Source organism: Apostichopus japonicus, chromosome 2 (genome assembly GCF_037975245.1).
Source record: "Apostichopus japonicus isolate 1M-3 chromosome 2, ASM3797524v1, whole genome shotgun sequence".
Lineage (NCBI taxonomy): Eukaryota > Metazoa > Echinodermata > Holothuroidea > Aspidochirotida > Stichopodidae > Apostichopus > Apostichopus japonicus.
In genome coordinates, this window is record NC_092562.1 from 23,617,513 (window position 1) to 23,637,916 (window position 20,404).

At 36.9% G+C, this 20,404-nt stretch overlaps 1 protein-coding gene and 1 long non-coding RNA gene across 3 annotated transcripts in view; one reads left to right on the forward strand and one right to left on the reverse strand.

Moving 5' to 3' along the window:
* LOC139983109 (tyrosine-protein kinase receptor Tie-1-like) overlaps positions 1-20,033 on the forward strand; it is a 44,222-nt gene extending 24,189 nt beyond the window's left edge. The window contains exons 3-5 of the mRNA XM_071996473.1: positions 6,402-6,656; positions 19,032-19,165; positions 19,897-20,033. Of these exons, the coding sequence (XP_071852574.1) occupies positions 6,402-6,656; positions 19,032-19,162 (386 nt within the window). The 3' untranslated portion in view covers positions 19,163-19,165; positions 19,897-20,033. The remainder of the gene's footprint in view (positions 1-6,401; positions 6,657-19,031; positions 19,166-19,896) is intronic.
* On the reverse strand, positions 8,002-15,592 carry LOC139983201 (uncharacterized). Of its 2 annotated transcripts, XR_011798550.1 has the most exons (4): positions 15,042-15,592; positions 11,259-11,357; positions 10,588-10,820; positions 8,003-9,878 (listed from the first exon to the last, which is right to left on the reverse strand). It is a non-coding gene; the product is annotated as an uncharacterized lncRNA (long non-coding RNA). The 2 variants fall into 2 exon arrangements; XR_011798548.1 differs by having other exon boundaries at positions 8,002-10,820.
* Positions 20,034-20,404: the final 371 nt, after the last annotated feature.

The window sequence follows — 20,404 nt, forward strand, 5'->3', positions numbered from 1 at the left end:
TGGGTTTGGTTATGCTAACCAGACTTGACACCCAGTCAGAAGGTTCGTCAACCTTCTCTATCACATTGCAATTTTTCCAATCTCTTTAGCTCCTCTTTAAGCTGAGGCTTTATAGATATTGGAACACGTCTTGGTGGTATAATAACAGGCGTGACATTAGGATCAGTTTCCAGGTGTACTTTACCTGGCATACACCCTAGACCTGTGAATACATCATGATAATCTCTTATCACATTTTCTTTTTTTAGCGGTAAGTTAGTTTTCTCAATTGCTTTACTTCCCCTTTAATTTCAGAACTTTCAGTTGGTTCGTTATCTATGTTTTCATACAACACTTTAATCAATTTCATTTGCTGTGATGCCCGCGATCCAAGAAGTGGCACTTGCTTGTTTCCTTGCACAACAACAAACTGCACAGAAAATTTCTTCATATTCTTTATGTTTCTCAACCTCAATTTACAAGTCCCCACAATTGGCATTGGATCATTGTTGTACATGCTCAGATTTTTGTGGTCTGACTCTTTAATCTCAGTGCCTTCAGGGACATACCTTTCAGATATCACATTACATGATGCCCCTGAATCAATTTGAAACTTTGCAAGTGATCCTTCAACTTGGAACGTGGCATATACTTTTGTCACATATGGACTCACTCTGTTTACATCAACATTGTTTACATCTTCCTGTAATGTTACAGACAGAACTGATTCACTCGAAGATTGTGCCTTTTCGTCATTACTTTCACTACTCAAGTCAACCTGTTTGACTGATTTCTTATGACTCTTATGAAAGTCTTTCTTTTTCTTTGACTTCCATTTGGTTTTACATTTCACTGCAAAATGATTCATATTTGATTGGTCATATGCTGGACATTTCATTTTGTCTGCCTCATGACTTTTTCCGCAGTACCTACAGTCTTCAACCCATTTACCTTTGTGGCATCTTGTCTTAGGGTTGTACCTGACAGCATGGACTTCAGCACTTTGATCACTCATACCTTTTATTGGTGCTGCAGCCACTTCAGCCGCCTTACAAATGTTAATACATTTTGGGAGATCCAAATCTGCTGTTTGCAATAATTTTTTCTGAGTATTTCGACTAGCTATGCCGCATACAATACGATCTCTAATCATTTGATCCTTTAGTGTGCCATATTCGCACGAGGATGCAAAAATTCTCAGTTTCACAACAAATTCGTCAAACATTTCATTTGGTTCCTGAGTGCAGTTATTAAACTTGTATCTTTCATAGATTACGTTTGTCTGCCCAATACAGTATGCTTCCCATAAGCTCATTATTTTTGCAATTTTTGTACGATCTACAGCATTTTCATATGTCAAATTGTTGTGGATTTCCAATGCCTCAGGGCCTATACAAGTTACAAATGTTGCCACCTGGATTTTCTCATCTTTTTTATCCAACTCAGTCAGAGTGACATAACTATCCCACAACAATCTGAATTTCTCCCAGTTCTTCTTCAAATTACCCTTGAGGTCCAAGTTTTGTGGTAATGGCACTGTAATAGTACTCATTTTTGTCACAAAATTATGCTCCTCTACGGCTAAAGTCTAATCTAACACTGACCTTGAATTTGAAAAACAGACCTAAACTCTTTTCAATTACTTTTATATACTTCTGACACCATGTTGTGATCTTCACATTCTGTGCTCAATCTGACACAATGAAGGCAAATATATGCTTGATAAAGTTAACAAATTTTAACAACGTTCTCATGCTTCGCTTGACAACCACAGAGTGGTGTCATACAAGTAAACAAACTTTCATATCGTTACAAGAACCACAGTAACATCATCATAATATGTCATTCAAAATATTAGGTAAAAAAATTGTTAAATTAGAATAAAATTCGAGGCTTAGGTACACCAACTTTGGTACCATTCAGTACTAGCTAGGAGTAGAAGTATGCTGTAGTAGGCATTGGGCTAGTTCTAATACCAAACTAGTAGTAGTACTAGCACTGGACCTAGGCCTATGTGATATCAAAAGACCAATGCCCTATATTGCGTTTGGATTCCTAACGAACTAGTACTAGGGCCTACTAGTTGGGCGAAAACAGTAGTTATAGCCTTCGTTATACCCGTTTGGTCACACTTACAAGAATGCATTAATTCTGTTGAATAGAAGGTCTGTTCCTCTTCAATCTATTGATGCACAGTTCTACCCTCTGTCTGTAAACCGACTGTACATAGCAGACGTTGTGATATCCTCCATCATGTGGCAATGGCGGGTTTGGTAGGGGAATGTCGTCGCAACTCTTGGCAACAAATATGGTCGCTATCTGATGTTGCTCACCGCTCAGAGACTGCCATTTTAGGGCGAAATCAAGCTATCTTGACCATGTGCTAGGAATTGGTTTGGCGTTTTCATCTCCCGTAGGAACTGACTTGCTGGTAGTTGCTGAAATTTGCACAGGGGAGCGATAGCTCCCAAAAGCCGCCATGATGGAAACGACGTAATACATGGCCGAATAATACCGAACATTCACAAAGTGAATTGAGCGTGAGATCTAATAATAGATTGAATCTGCCACGTGCTCTTGTCGACATTTCGGACTTTCAAATCAATTAAGTATCTTTTGAATGATTTTGTAGATGGTTTTGTGTGATAATGTTTAACTTCTGTCCCGGGACTTCTATATCTGCAACAAGTACTGTGTGATAAAGGATGTTTTATTCGCTCAGAGATTTGATATTAGGGGGTGCACTATTGGAATGATGAAAACTTGATTCGATGGGGGGATCATATAAGAGAGTTACTTCAAGCTAGGGGACTATGGGTGTGACTTTTTAACGAGAGGAGAAATTGACACACACCATACTTGAATATCTATGTACAAATTGATAACCGTCTAGTGTGGAAATTCTATATCACTGTACTGTATGTCACAGTAATCACCCTGTACCTGCACTATGCACCTGCTTTTTTTGTAAATAGTATCCACTCAAATTGCACCTCATCTGTATTCAACTCTGTTTGATTACGAAATAAACAAGTATATGGTCAATTCCATGGTGACTCGCGTGACATTTTTACTAAAATTCCTCTCTATTTGATATCATTAAACAAATAAAGAAATTACCTGGGAGAAAAGCATTCATGTAGTCAGTAAGGTGCGCCTTAATGCTTACAACAGTAGACAAAAAATATTGTTTTTTTTTATTTTTGTAAATAGTATCCACTCAAATTGCACCTCATCTGTATTCAACTCTGTTTGATTACGAAATAAACAAGTATATGGTCAATTCCATGGTGACTCGCGTGACATTTTTACTAAAATTCCTCTCTATTTGATATCATTAAACAAATAAAGAAATTACCTGGGAGAAAAGCATTCATGTAGTCAGTAAGGTGCGCCTTAATGCTTACAACAGTAGACAAAAAATATTTATACCTCAAGTATTGGGGTGAAATTGGCGAAAAACTAAACGTGACTCGCGTGACAGTTACTATGAGCAAATATCAGAATGCACACACAAATGTTCGATTTCTTATGTCTTATTAAAATTTGAAAAAATATTAAAAGTTGAAAAACACCTCTATCTCAATTGCTATGCAACTTTGAAAATATGTTGTAATGCAAGAAAATAACGATGAAGATGTATTGTGACTCGCGTGACAAGAAAACGTGACTCGCGTGACAAGTTCACTTTTCGGATAGTTCTAGACCGAATGCAGTAGTGAATCGAAGGTATAGATCTTGCATAGTGAAATATAACATTCATTGGTCTAGAAAGTGTCCAAAAGGTACTTCCCTTGGGAATGTCCAGATGATATTATGTCCCCGAGTTACCTTCATGACTGCAGACAGTAGGTAATATACTGTACAGGTAGTACAGTTGTTCAGGCAATATATCTTGTCAATTCATATTTGTAACAACATTTAGTCTGTTGAAGTCACTCATTTGAGAGTTTTAGAAGAAAGAGATCTATCAAAATGTGATTCAAATTACCATTCTCATTTGTCATATTTGAATAAACCAAAAGTGTAATATTTGAGACGATACATTCGCTCATAGGATTTTGGGAATGATTGAGCAGTTAAAACCTTAAGGTTGTCAAGTCATAGCACATGGCATTGCCAGATACAAATATAGATTATGTTTTTGTATATTACTAAAAATTCAATAACAAGTGCTAACTTTCCTAATGTGGTGATAAAATAGGCATTATATTGCGAATAAATATTCATGATTTTAAATTGTGATATTTCAAATGAAATTATCTTAATTAGTTGCATTATGTGTGCCCATATTATTCAAGTTGCCTAATTAAAGGGGAATGCAAATATGATATCTTTAATCAGTGATTCATTCATCAAACTATAACATCCCTGTAATTTTCACACAGTAAATAGGTAGAAACACTATCTTGATTTGACGTGACTCGCGTGACGTGACTCGCGTGACATTCGTAAAGGGTGATTTTCTGCCAAATTTGAATATCTTCTGAGAAGGAAAATTCAGTAATCCTTTTGGTATCTATGTGAAGAGGTGATATTCATTATTTGGAGTAAAACTATTGTGCAGGCAAGGAGAAAAAAAACAAAAACAGTAAATTTTGTGACTCAGGTGACAGTAAATCGAGGGTGTTTACTGTTTTCAATTTACCACTGTTGTCTAATGCCTTGATGTCAAAATAAAATTGAAGCTATTAAGTGAGCACTATGCCATAGCAAATATAATTAGTCCAACACACATTTAATAGGTAGAAACACTATCTTGAATTGACGTGACTCGCGTGACGTGACTCGCGTGACATTCGTAAAGGGTGATTTTCCGCCAAATTTGAATATCTTCTGGAAAGGAAAATTCAGTCCTTTTGGTATCTATGTGAAGACTTGATATTCATTATTTGGAGTAAAACTATTGTGCAGGCAAGGAGAAAAAAAAGCAAAAACAGTAAATTTTGTGACTCGCGTGACAGTAAATCGAGGGTGTTTTCAATTCACCATTATTGTCTAATGCCTTGATGTAGAAAAAAAATTGAAGCTATTAAGTAAGCACTATGCTATAGCAAATATAATTAGTCCAAAAAAACTGATGATACCTATGATTACTATGTACAAATCGGCACAAAATGAAATTTCACTGTATTTTTCATAATTTAGTTACTACGGGAACCATTTGTTATTACTGACCCCATAATCAAACAAATGATGTTTCGGGGGTGAAAAAATTATTTTTAGTAACTACAAGTATTCTATTTATTGGAAACTAATACAATTTTAACGTTAAATGATTTTAAATTTTTTGGTATGATGTTGACCTTATCATGGAATTGACCATATATACTTCTCACTTTTTATTGATTTAATCATTTTATAGCTTAGGCTATTTAGGGTCTACTTACTCTCATCCGCGGCCTCCCGCCTTCCGCGGTCTCATTCCCCCACAGTACACCCCATCATCTCCTTAGAGGATTCCCCCAGATACCCCCTCCCGGACCATTTCCCTCCATGGTACCGTACTCCAGGGCAATGCCCCCCCCCCCACCCTGAGACCGAAAACGACGACTTTGTTTTTCCGGAAATAAAGGTACATTATGCGCACGATTCGAACTTAGTTATAAGGCAGGACATTTCCCGGACCAAAAAACTTAACAGATCTGTGTCATATTAACTAGTAAACGTGAGGAGAGGAACTGTGGGCCATTGTGTGAGTTTATGTACACACTAGGCACACAGCCTTACCGTGGATTGAGACGCGCGAATCGTTTCTTGCAGTTAAATTTCGTCTGAATTAGTTGTTATTTTGTTGATTCTACAGTTGTTTTGTTATGATTCTGAGCCATTATGACTTGATTTTTTTTTTAAATAATCATAAAACGGTATATCATATGAATAAGTGCAACTTGTGATGGAAGGTCATAGGCTGGCTACATTACATACTGTATGTTCATGAAAATCTATATCTAGCGTTTTCTGGGGTTTTACTTTTGCAAATCTAGCGTTTTTTTGGCATGTGCTGCTGGTAACGCTGATGGCGACTAGTGGGAGCTATCGCTCCCCTGTGCACAACTAGTACTTTGCTACGAACGCCATGTCGGTTTCACACGACGTACGTATAACTGTACAGACTAGCCTAGTAATATGTATATTTCGCGAAAAATTGACGGTAGTACAAAACAAACACGTTCCTCATGACCCCTGTGAACAAGCATTTTTTAAATATTTACGAATTAATTTTAATCCATAATTGCGAGTCAAATTAAGGCCAAGTTGTTGCCCTGTGAAAGCTATATGAGTTGACACACATTTTCTTTTCATGATTTTACTGTTTTCACGTCCACCCCCAGATGTGCGTCATGAACTTAAACAAAAATGGAACAATGCTTACTGCCTATATGTTCAGTATGTTATTGTCAAAATCTTTATGTTTACAGCTTATGTTGTTCCAGTCAACAGACAGTTTACTCAGACTGTTAATGCAGGAGATACTGGTGTCATGATAGACATGGATTGGTCTGGTATGCCTCCGTACAACTGGAGAATCAATGGTTCAGGTGTATTTGCTATGAGGACTGAAGATATCATCATAGACAGAGAAGCTGCTACTGGTGATAATGGTCTCTATGAGTGTCATATTGCCTTTCGAAGAGAGGAAGCTCTCCATGGATTGAATAGATTGATTGTTCGTGGTAAGAATAATGTACTTCCTATACTTATTTTATTGAGTATATATTTCAGTGGTGGTATAATGTTTGATTTTCACCCAGCAACAGTGAATCAGTTTTAACTAATGTATTCATTGCAGCTAGGTATTGATCTGAAAAGCAAATCCACTTGGTTTCACTAGCATTTTGGAAGATATAATCTGTGAAAAGTCTTGACATTGTTTCATGAAGAAAGCATGTATACTAACATTAATGAATGAAAGTTAGATGGAGTCTTTTTTTCTTACCTCTTCCCAATAATTCTATCAATGTATCTATGGAGTATGAAATGTTGTATAAATTTGTATGTCATTGGAGCCTATTGTAGCTATTTCAGTTGCTATAGTAATGGATAATATGGTAACAGTTCATGTTTTGGAGTAGCAAGTCTTGAGGGTTGACCCATGATATGGTGACTGAGGTGTGACCTGAAGTCCATTATCAAAAGTCAAAATTGTTAAAAGTTGGCCATCTGTGTGTGCGTGTTTGTGACATCTGCCAGTTGCATCAAACAGCTGGACCCATTTCTTCAAGCTTGGTAGGCATGTGTCCCATGATGGGAACTTGTATGTGTAATGGCAAGAGTTAACAAACATGAACATTAAAACTCAAGAACAACAACTTTTGCTTCAATCATTTCATTCAAGGGTCTCACAAGTATCGCTGGGTATTGGAGCCAGCGACTCAAAATATTTTAGAGATAATTTGCAGAAAAGAAAAGAGAAGAGTGGACCACACTTAGGGCCTTCAGAGCTACAAGTGCATCTGTAATGACACATAACCAGAAAAGCATTAAAAATATGTATAAATTGGTCAGTCATAACAAAAGGTTAATCAGTTGTATGTATACAGCTTCCAACTGTTGCCTAATATTCCACAACAACATATAGCAACGATGACTGAGAATAAGAATTACTATCAACGCAAACCAATTTGAATACATTAACAGAGGACACAGTCTTTACAACTGTAATAAGACACATCTGCCTACTCATATCCTGTGTAGATTTCATTCATTAAAACAACGGGACTTCAGCAAGTCAACCCCACGGTAGGAATAACAACGACACAACCATGTGGTACCGGCTTAACCTAGTGTAACTCACATGTGTGAGCATTGTAGTAAAACTGTTGTAAAATAAGTATTATGCTCAAGTTAACTGGGTTTCCTAAATGCATACAACCAGAAAATGTCATTTGTTCATTAAAGGGGCTTTACAATGAATCCAGCCAAGCAATTAATGTCAGGCGCCCTCTATTTTTCTCCAACTTCTGATTCTGTCCAATTAAGGGCTGTACCATTGTGTGGGTGGGGGGGGGGGGAGGTCAGGCAGTGCAAAGTACTGTTTCACCTCAATCATAGTAGAATGACTGTGGAATGCTGTATAGGCCTAGATGTTTATGTTATTGGAGAATGCCAAGGTAGTTGTTTTATGTTCAACTTGGAATGACCTGTTACAATTTGTAGTGTCGGACATGTGGGTAATTTTTACACACATTGAAGGTTCACCTCTGCACTGTGGGCAAACAAATTCATAAATTTTGGGGTCGGCCAAGTGCATGATGTGATGCTGATTTATATTTTTAGTTATTTTCACTGATGTAATACATAGTGGTAAATCAATATGACATATGTATGGGTGTAATATTCTTCACCTTGGAGGGACATATTTTGTTGGGACATGCGTACCCCTTCAAAGATCAACAATTCCGCTTTTGACAAAAGTGTGACACAGTAGCAGATTTTTCAGATAAGGGTATGGGTGGGGGGGGGGTTCATGGGGATTGGGCAGGCCCATATTAGCTACAAAATGGAAAAATTAAGAAAAACATAAAGGTGAAAAAGAAACAAAGGAGATCTGACAAGTGGTTCAAAATTTTTACTTTTTTAATTTCAAATTGATGATTCAGGGGCCAAGGCTGGGGTGCTTACCAAGTACCCTCGGCAACCATATTTTGTCAGAGTATAGCCTACTGCAGGAACAGTGTAATGAGATTGACTGGCCAGATCTGACTGAAACTTTCTTTCTATTGTGAAACCTTGCGATGGATCCATTGTGGGAGAGGGAACTGGGTTTAATGCCTCCCCTAATCCCCTTATTTATTTTATTTTGTGAACATTTTACAATAACGACGAGGCTGATATTAGGGTGTGATTGAATTAACAACTTGCCATACATTTTTTGTAGGCATATGTTGCAAACAATATCCATAAATCATATTTTATTTTGGAGAAGTGATCTTATAATTTAGTGAACTTTTAAGAATGCATATATATGGCAACACCAATGTGAGTCTTTGTGAGCAAATTCATCATATCAACCATACAGAAAATAACTCCCTCCTATTATTTATGACAATTTTATAGAGTGGACATCATTTTACAAAAACATTTCATTTTATGAAGTCTAATTTTAGAGTATTCCTGTACATAGCATGCCTCTGGAGTATTCATTAAAACAGTGTCACAGCAGAGACCATAATTGTACACAAAAACAACCGATACTCATGGCTCGTAAGTAACTACTGTTCATGTCCTGATACACATGTTAGGAATACAAAGTAGTTATTACTGATGCACGGTTGTGGGAGAGTAGTTGCTGTACATCCAATCATTGAGTGCGAGTATATGTGATTGTAAAATGAAGTCGTATCTAGTAATTTTTTGCTATAAGTAGGTCTACTGATATACCCGAACATGGCTATTCTTCGTTATCTTCATGACGAATTGGAGTCATTTAAATAGAGGTGTAACTGTAATCAAGAGGTACTGTACCTAGTTACTGTACTAGCTATGAGTATTAGCTGACAATAATTGCTAAATAATATTATAGTGGTTGCAATAATTTTGCTAGTTTTACATGCTAATTTATATTTGAGATTAGGGTTGCAAGAGAGCCCCTTCATAACATTCATTTAGAACTCGAGAACCAAAGCAGATCATATGTCAAGACATTTGCTTCCTACATTAAACAAACATTCATTTCGGTCATTAAGTTAATAATGGACCTGAAGCTTTGAATCTGGCAATGGTCCAAAGATATGACCTACTGATACTGGGACACAGGACATGTAATAGTACCTACAGGTACACTGCAAGGTCCTTTACTTACTGGAAAGCGGTCAGAACTGGACGTTACATAGTGTAGTCATCCCATCCTGTGCAGTTTGGTGCATAAGGAACATGTTTCCATCAGAGGATTGTCACTACACAGGAATTAAAGTTGGCATATTTTAGAAAAACATATTCAAATTAACATTTATGTTTTTCAATGCATATCATGGATTGTAAGACTTTCTTTGAGGGTACGGAAAGGACCAGGTATTGTTTAAGGAAAAGACAATACATGCTAGACATGTTTATTTTGACATATGTAGACCTTTATAAATTGACCTATAGAGGCTACACTTCTCAATGTCATATGCATGAACAACTTTGAAAAACATAGGATAGGTAGTTGTGGAAAATGGGGTAGTTTTTCTTCCAAAGCAACAATCCATACCTGGCCGATATGTCCACAAAAACTGCCTCACGTGTCTCACTTTCACCAGAAATGTACTTTACGCACAATTTCAGAAGTTTTTTACCATTTTGGTGACTTCAGTTGGTGAGATTAAATTTTATGGGCATCAATTTAATAACGATGTTTGATGTTTGCTTGCAGTATTTTATCTCCTGTGAAATTAAAGAGCTTACATCCATAACATTTGGGCTAATGCAAGCTGTGATAACGAATGGGATAAAAAAAATAGCAAATTATAGTACAGTTTTGAATGTTCTTTTTTTAAACATTCTACCATCTTTTAATTGCCAATAATAATTACTTCCACTGTTTAATGTTTGATTAATCATATCATGTATTTGTGCAAATGAGCTTAAGAATCTACTACAACCATTGATTATGTGTAAACCCACTCTTATATTGGCTCTGTAAAGTCTTCAATTGTTGGCTTATGGACAGTGGACACTCTTGGTATAATTTTTTCGTTCATCAAGTAGGGTTTTTCAAGCCTGTTTAGATGACATAGATTAACTACCAGAACTTTCACAATGTTCTCCAGAAATGCAGAATGTATCCATAGGTTTTGGGCTCTTTCACAGGTACCAGATGCCATTGTTTGGTGGCTGCGGAGTACTTCACCTTGACCCTGAAAAGAAATCATAAGAGGTGGTTGTGATTTGCATATTAATTTGTGCACCTCCAGATAATCAACACACAGGGTATTTTAACAAATATCTTCATATGTAGCTATAAGGCTGCTGTCAATTAAATCTTGATTGTTTTCACTATGAAATACTACCTAGAAACAATTAACATCATCAAAAGGAGTGTAGAACTGTATGTTCATGTACTAGGTAAATACCTTGAAAGTGTTTCAATTTAGTTATGCATTTAACCTCTGGTTTAAGACATAAATGAATCCACAAACCATCAATTGCATCTATGGTAATAATGTAAATATTCTGTTGTGAAGTGAGAAAGAAGTGTGCCTAAAAGGTATCATTTGAAATGGGTTGTACATCTAATGCCATTCACTACACATATTAAATAAGCATATAATGAGGGCACAGACAGAAACAATTACTCATCATTCCCATCTCCATCTTTCTTTGGAACAGTTTCTGTGAAAGTTGAAATCGATGGCTGCCAAGTACTTTCTCCCAGCATACAGTATCCAACGTAGCTGTGATAAAGAATGAAAAAGTTGGGGTCATATGTTAATTATGAAGTTTGATTATGCAAACTTTTATCAGGGTTTCTTTGCCAGAATATATTTTATAGTAATATTTACCTTTTCAGTAATCATGTTTGCAAGCAGTTGTCTTACCATGTACAGTACACAAATACACACACACACACACACACACACCCACCCACACACACCCATGTTTGTGTTTCATTCAGACCGAGGGCCCCATTGTATTTTCCATTGTTCAAATCCACGTACCCTAACTTTAACAATACCCCATACAATAGAATTCTTCCGAGGACGTGGTGATTCTTTAGAAATCACAACCGAGGACCTGAAATTCTTTTGTTCAAGTCCTCGGTCAGATAGAAAAACAAACGCACACACACACACACAACATTTCCATCAAATTCTTGGCCTTTTGGCAAGAATTTAACAATTATTCATTATTTAAAAAAAAATTTATGTCAGCTGGCAGGGTAGTTGAAGGATGTCCATGCAACCCACTGTTGCCATGACAGGGCTTTTAGGTTTTGTCATGGGGCATTAAGGAACCATGATGCAATGCTACTTCTGCATGTATTGTCCTGACTCTCTAAATTCACTCTGATAAAGGGCCACATAGGCTGGATGTCCAGGAAGTTACTCACCATCCCATATAATATATATTTCTCCTTAAGGAGAGGGAGGACTTCCAGGTGTCAACATGGGCTATTCATTGTAATCAGCTAATGAGCAACATGACTTGATACTGCTAACAAGAGACTACTGTAACTCTATGTACTGAAGGTAGTTTATATGTAGGATGACTTCCTGTCAATGCTCTCAACGCAGATGTTGTAGAAGGTGAAGTGGAGATGAAGGGCAAAACTGGATTTGAATACACTATGTATTACTTGCAAATATTACAACAATGACAGAAGGGTATTCCATGCAAATAGACCAAATCTAATCCTCCTTCGCTTCTTGTTGTAACAGTGCATGCCTTGGTAAACAGTAAACACTGAATAGTACAGAACTTGGTGGATTCAAATTTGGCCAAGTATATATAATTTGTTCCATTGGAAAGTATGCATGTAGCATTTAGTAGCATTGATAGATTTTATGAGAAGTTTGCATATCTCTGAAGCATAGATCTACTGAAAACAAATACAAAAAATAAATGCTGACGAAAACATGGCACAAACAATGTTGCATACCATAGGCTATATAGTGCAGACTTAATTAAGTAGTACCAAAACAGAATGTGACTTTCTACAGTATGTTGGGTTTCACTGACCTTAGAATGAAGCTTAGCCGGTGACATCCCTATGTTCCGACGTCTCTATGTTCCGACGTCTCTATGTTCCGACGTCTCTATGTTCCGACAAATTGTTTGGACTCTAATTTTTTTTTTGACCCAATGTTCTTTTGGAGACTCAAATCTTTTTGGTCCCCCATTTTTCGGACCAAATTTTTTGGAGGGGCCAAATTTTTTGGGCCCCAAATTTTTTGGGACCCAATTTTTTTGGGGGGGACTCAAGTTTTTTTGGACCAACATTTTTTCTGACCTACCTTTTTGGGGACACAATTTTTTGGACGCACCAAATGTTTTTCAGGAAAAAATGGGCCCAAAGTTTGCTATGACCCAAATAGTGCTTGTGACCGAAAAATGCTTGTGACCCGAAATTTAATTGTTTGTACTCAAATTTTTTGGGACCAAAATCAGTTTGGTCAAAAATAATTTTGGTCCGGAAAAAGTTGGTCCGAAAACATGTTGGTGTCAAAACTTTTGGTCCCAAAAAAATTTGGTCATAAAAATATATTGGTCCAAAATAATTTTGGTCCGAAAAAAGTTGGTCTGAAAACATGTTGGTCAACAATTTTGGTCCAAAAAAAAATTGAGTCCGAAAAAAATTTGGGTAAAAACAATTAGAGTCCAAAAAAATTGTCGGAACATAGAGACGTCGGAACATAGAGACGTCGGAACATAGAGACATCGGAACATAGAGACGTCGGAACATAGAGACGTCGGAACATAGAGATGTAACCGCTTAGCCTAGCTACATACCAAGCAAAATAACCAGATCAATAAAGGAAACTAGGAAAGTGAATGTGGTGGAAGTACAGCCTATACCTACCTTGCTATGCATGCATAGGACAGACAGGAAATTAGTTCAGTTGGCCTTTCAACCAAGTTAATAGTATCGTCAACTATCCTAGAAGTTCATGCACATGTATGTTAAATTATTCTATAATGTCCATTGTAATATACTAGCCTAACCATTTTTGCAATCTGATACATATTCTCCACCATTATGAACACTTTTAAAGTTTGCTTTTGCGAAAATTCTGCTAAAAACTTTCTTGTTGCTTACTTATTATTTCATAAGCTACACTTTTACTTATAGGCAGAATCATATGCTGGGAGTTAACCACAAAATGTCCATTCTTTGGAACATTGTTTTGTTGGGAGTTGTTTTTGCTGATTTTAGAGTGTTAGTCGCCTGGGGAGTAGGAGAAGGCAAGAAAACACCATCTACTTTCCATTAGTTTTGTACAGTTGGTGATATATATATCTAAGGGTGAGTAGTAGTGCTACATTGAGTTTGGTCATACTTCCTGCATTTTCAGCAAGCAATGTGTCAATTATATAGCAATCATAATTTCTGAATTTTCAGTGGGCCATGAGTCAATTATACATCAATGATCAATCAGAAAGGGAAAAAAAGAAGTCACGTTAGTAATAAAGTAAGGCCTGTCCTTAGTCACCTATACAGACTACTACTAGTCTATGTTCCCTAACTACATGCACCCAAATGTTTGCTCCTAGCTAGGAAGGCATATTTAACCACATGTACCTGCATCCTTTTCCTTCAAAATGATGACTCCTGATGTAAATATTATTTTGTAAAACTTGAAAATTATCCACTTTCTTCACGCTTCAAATAAAGCATGTGGGCCAGGCATTTACTTTTTTTTTCAAAGTAAGCAAAACCAACAGAAAATAAAGATTGCTACCTAGTACTTTGATCTGTGATATGCTGTCTGTCATAGATCTGTGATATTGGGAAGGCCTATCAAATGTTCGTATAATGTGTAGGTCGACATCAATTTATTTATATCTTCTTGTGGATTTTTGGAGGACGCAAAATACCATGAACGAAATCAGGTATCTTTGCCATTTGTAGAAATGTATGGCTAACATTGATGTTAACTGCACTAATAAACACAGGTAATATTTTATAAGAAATTTTGGCAGGTAAGAAGTTGGTGACACGAAAGTCATTTGAAACTAGCCTAGGCTAGATAAAAGATTCGTGCAGTAACAGTTAAATTGATTCCATAGCTGCACAAAGTTAGGTTAGTAAGGAGTAGCCTAGTAATAATATATTCCTATCCAACTCCGAGTCCTTGTTGAATACCCTAGCTGACAGTGGTGGCTGCAAAACACAATCGTCTAGACTAGATACAACTACATTAGGCCCATTTCAAATATTCAGGCCAAGCCTTTGGCTATAGGCCTAGTCACAGTATTACAGATACTTTTACCATGTGTCCTGACAGTGACACTAACTAAGATTACCTGAATGTTACTTGTAAGGCCTAACTAACGTTACAGGCCTAGCCCACAGTGCTTGTAGCTAGGCCATCAACATTCACCGTAGTTGAATCGTTAATGAAAGTTATTTGACTTACCTAGGCCTAAGCTACTTCAACTGCGGTATAGCAAACACCAACCTCCTTCAGCGTTTTCCAGTTTTCAAAAGAATCTACCAGAGAGATTTTGCCGTCTTTTTTCAATTCATTCTCCTAGTCCTACGTTGCTTTGTAGAGCTAGACACAATTTCGATGTGTATTTCGAGTAGACTGTGTCCCGGCCCTGTATATGCACCTAGACCAAGATATTTGTGTATAAGTATAATAGTGAAGCTAATTACGGCCGTGTACGTACGAGCCGGGAGTTGTTACACACAATTCCCTAGTATAGTACGTACGAGCGTTACGACTCGGCAATCTAGCTAGCGCTGTATATTTGAACAGTGTACTCGGCTACATACAGTACTGTAGATCAGTGTGTATATATATATTGAACATACTGCGTGTATACTACTGTATCATGTAGATCAGTATCTGTCTACTGTTTACGCTACTGGGAGTCGAGTTTCAGTGTGTTGCCATAGGGATGATTTGCACACGGCATTTCGCTCCCATCAAGCGATGCTTCTCTCGGATTCATTCTATAGACCCTTTAAACAAGACATAACTAGATACTAATATACATACAAACATATGCACTTTAACGGTTAGTGGACGTGGCCACCTTTAAATACAGCTATATTTGCATTCGTAAACACTAACGGTACATGGGCGCGGCCATTTTAACTACCGCCATCTTACTAAGGAGGGCACAATTCCAAATCTACGTACTTCCCCAATGGGTCAATCTAAAGTACAGTACTTCCACACATGTATTCACATGAGAATCATGCAGGTTCTCATGTTTATCTTACATCTTAGTTACGGACACAATATACACTCTTAATTGTTACAACAGAAATGAGCATGACGAATAACAGACTTCATTTGATGTAAAAGCCACGTTCCTACACCCACTTAATCGATGTAAAGGCTACGATTCCTACATACACTTAACGTTAACGGTAATCGACCAGCAGCCCATACACAGCGTGCACAGTGTTAAATAGACCAGCCTACGCTAAGCGAGCGAAACTTGACAAAACGCCAGTGTGAGCATTGAAGCTATAATCGAACTGTGGGCTTGTTTTTAATACATAAAACATACAAATTACTTGGAAAACATTACACATTGTCTTCAATGTACGAATAATTACCTTTGGAGCTCAACTCGCTCAGCAACATTTGATAAGAGAAAGTGCATGAACGGTATCTCTGTAGTTCACCAACAGCAGACGAAATAGCGTGTGTGGAGGGTCGTAAACAACAGAAGACCAGTGCGCGGATTATAGACGCTTAAACAATACGGATGCATTGTTCTTGTTACACCAACATGCTAAGAAGCAGTTTCAGGTCGAAGGTTATCACTATGCGCGAGGATCAAAGATTATCGCTATGCTGGAAGAATTTTATGAGGTTTGGCAAAACTATGAGGGCACACGATATTCCCTCACATATGTGTCTCTGAGATCAAAATTGAGTCAAATTAAGAGAAAAGTGAAAATTTTCTTACATAATAGATCCAAGTGTGAACGAACGTTGAATCGACATGCAACCTTCACATGTGTATTACAAGTTCTATCAAATATTTAAGTCAATGGGTTAAAGGTCAAATGTATAATTTTAATTCAAATTTGTATAAAAAACCTTTCCTAAACAGCTATTCTTATTTTCTCCAAACTTGGTAGGAAAGTACCACATGATATTATCCATGGCAACTGAGGTCGAAGAACTTTGTATAATGTTAGTAGTACTTATACCTAAAACTCTCCTCAACAACTGAACCGATAACCTTCAAATTTGGCAGGAAGAATTGCCCCATGATTGGGACTTATTCCTTATAGACCTTCTGCACGAAAGTTCAGAGGTCAAAAGTTGAATGATGCAAAAAGCAGGCTTTTGATATAAATACAAGGGAGACAGTTTGAATAGTAAGGCAAACCTCAAAAGTTAAGTATTATCAAACTATATAACTTACTGTACAATGGCAACAGCTGGAGGTCAATGCACAAGGAATATAAATGAGTTTATGAATGTTTAAATTTAAACCTGCTTTATTGCAAACACAACTTATTCATTAACGGGTATTCACAATGAGATATCCACTTCGCTGGAAATGTTTCTAAATTTTACGTATAGCATACAATGATAGCTCTTCAACAATATTTTGCCTGCTGTGTGTATGCAGTTACTGAGGAATGTAGTTTGATTCCTACTGTAAAGTTCTCATCTAATCTCAATCATACTACTTTAGTCCACTATGGGCATCATGCTTATATTGGAGCTGTGCTCAGTGTTTACCAAACTGGTGACCTACATACTATTTATTCTTCATTCTGTTATGACCCAAATATTCAGGGTAGCTGTAGAGTATATCATTCAGTAGTCTGACTGCTTTAAGCAAAGCAACAGACATTATATTTCAATATACCACAGATCTTTAATATTAATAATATATGTATTTATGTATAAATAGAGTGCAAAAGTTTATACCCTGTGTGCATTTGTCATGTGGCCTAGACAGCTATTTATCATTCTGTATGAGTATCACAATGCAGCTGGTGTAACACTGATAAGGACATATGTATTTTGTGCATCATATTGCGTAGCTGCAGTGACTTTATGAGATATTTGGAAGTAGGGGTTGGAGGAGGAGGTGGCACAGCAACATTGGGGGGGGGGGGAGCAGGCTGGTAATACTGACTGGCACCAGAGGTTTTCATCCTTCCAGAGCTTAATATCAGTAGAAATTTAAAGTCAAAACATTTCTTTCTTTTCTTTCGGAACATTACAAAACTTAAATCATTGGTGGGTGCACCAAACATTTGGAGAGCACTTGCCTCCATTGGAGATGCCACTGTGTAGCTGTAACCCAACAAAAGATGTAATACGTGCATGTAAAGTGTCTTCTAAACTTAAAGTCTTTGAATATTTTGGGATATCACACTTTTGTTTTGTTCTTCCTTTGTTTGTTTGAAAACAAAGCATATTATGTCATAGTCATCAACAATATGATGCTTACATTGCAACTTAGTTTCGCTATAATGTTTATTTAGCTATCCCTGTGGCAAAAATTAACATGAATCCTGCTGTTGGTGTTAACACAGGACAAAATCTGAAAAAGACTTGTCTTTCATGTTATTAGTGTGACCCAAGTGTCATAATGATAATGCTGTGTGAAATATTTTCTGCTGAGCTTAAGAATTTTTTAATTTCTTGGTAGGATTAAAATGTACTTGAATCTTGTGCTAACAACTTAAATCTCAAATATTTTAGTGTTTGTCACCAATATTTTCATGTACATGTGTCAATCCATGTCAAATGTATAAAGGCTTGCAGTGTCCAGGTATGGCTGATGTTGAAATGATATGTGCCTAGATGTCTCAAAGGAGGAGAATTGGCAAATAGTGTCTGTTCAAGTTTTGTTTGGCAACACCTAATTGAAACCCCATAGTTTTTCTAATTTAGAGGATACTTTTTTTCAAGAGTAAGTCTTGTCTCACAGATTAACATATATTGTGATTAAAAGACCTACAGTAGTCTTTAAATTAAATATATGAAGTGTCACAAACTATAAGTGCCTCTTTTCACCAAGATTAATGTATGTCGTCCAGTTACAGAGTTTTTGGCAATTGACAATTCATTATCATGGACGTTAAATATGAATCTAAGAGACTTTTGGTCAATTTGCAGCTTTGATAAGTCAACGAAGGCTTCTTCGCAAGTTCCAATTAGGGATAGTCAAAGAAACGTGAATGTCAACATTTTTGGCATTAGCATTTTTTGAGTTGCTCTGACTGTATATGCCCGTCATGATTAATGCTGTAAATCAATAAGAAAATACCACAATTGTCTTCTTTCTCTTCCACTTCCTCCCCTCAATAACCACCCCCCCCCCCAAAAAAAAGGAACCATCAAGGAATATCAGATGCTACTACCCTTATATAATTTCCTTTACTATGTTCTTCTTGGTTTTCCTTTTGCTAACAGCTTGCAGCTCTGGTAGATGGGGTCCACCAGGATGTACTGGTATCTGTGACAATTGTTACAATGGAGGAGTTTGTGATGATGAAACTGGGAAATGTATCTGTCCTCAGGATTCATGGGACAAAACTGTCTGACAGGTTTGCACAGATGTCTGAGAACTTTTTCTTTTGAGGTTTTCTTTGAATGATGGTGAGAGGCCATATGGGACACTATGTTGGTAATTCCTCCTCTTCCCATTCCTCCAAGGAAAACTAAGTAATATAGTTTGTAATATTTGTGAAAAGCTTCCACCAAGTTGGGAGTTCTTACTCTGGGTAGCCTTTGATAGGAATGTTGGAAAGAGACCATCTATTTACCATGTTCGGGGTGCAGGTTAACATAACTTTGATTCCCAGGTAATCTTATTGTTGACTTATTATAGTCCTTAAACTTGTACTGTAGCAACATGCATTTATCTTCTTTTCATTAATACAACTAAATTTTAATTTTAATGAATTCTAGACAAGCCAAGGACTTAGCTTTATACTAAATAGACACTGCTGAAATATGGATAGAAATGAGAGGAACAGGAGCTACATTTGATCTTTTGGAGGATCATATCAGAGGAAGCAGTATATGAATAAGTGACTCTACACTGCCGTTCCAATCACTTATGCAAGGAAACTATACAACTGCACAGTTTTCATGGTGGTGTCACTGTCACAGGTAACACATGAGAATTGATGAAGATCTCTTTGGCATACAGTGGAACAACATGAAATACAGTTTGTAAAACTATCAAGTGTGGTTTTTTCTTTATATCAGGGAGAAAATGCTGATTAATTTTGCATTGAATGTAAAAACAACTGCAAAAAATGTTTTCTTGCAGGGTGTGGTCCTGACAAGTTTGGCTATTCTTGTGAGTTTGAGTGTACCATTGGAAATGGAGCAGCTGATGATGGTTGCCGAGGGAGACTGTTTTGTCTCATAGATCCTTTTGGTTGCAGATGTAACTCTGGATTCAAAAATCTTAGTTGTTCAGTGGGTAAGTATTTTGTTGATGCTTTTTTTGGTCTTGGAAGTGATTTTCAACCAATCAAGAGGCTGCAAATGAGAGTCATACTACCATATGGTAGTTAGATTGAGAAAGAATGAGATTATTTGCTATCAGCCATGCTCAGTTGAACCTGTAATTTTCACCATTTGTCGAAATTGGAAGTTATGTGGATGTAACATTTATTTTAATAGTTATTTATTTTTCATAGTTCAGTACATGTTTCAGTATGTGAATCAAGTGCAGTATAGTCTACTGCTGAGGGTTTCAGCATGTACACTTATTCTCGTGTAGGCAAGTTTGTGCTTTAACAGTATTCAATTCAATTCATTTCATTTGCCTA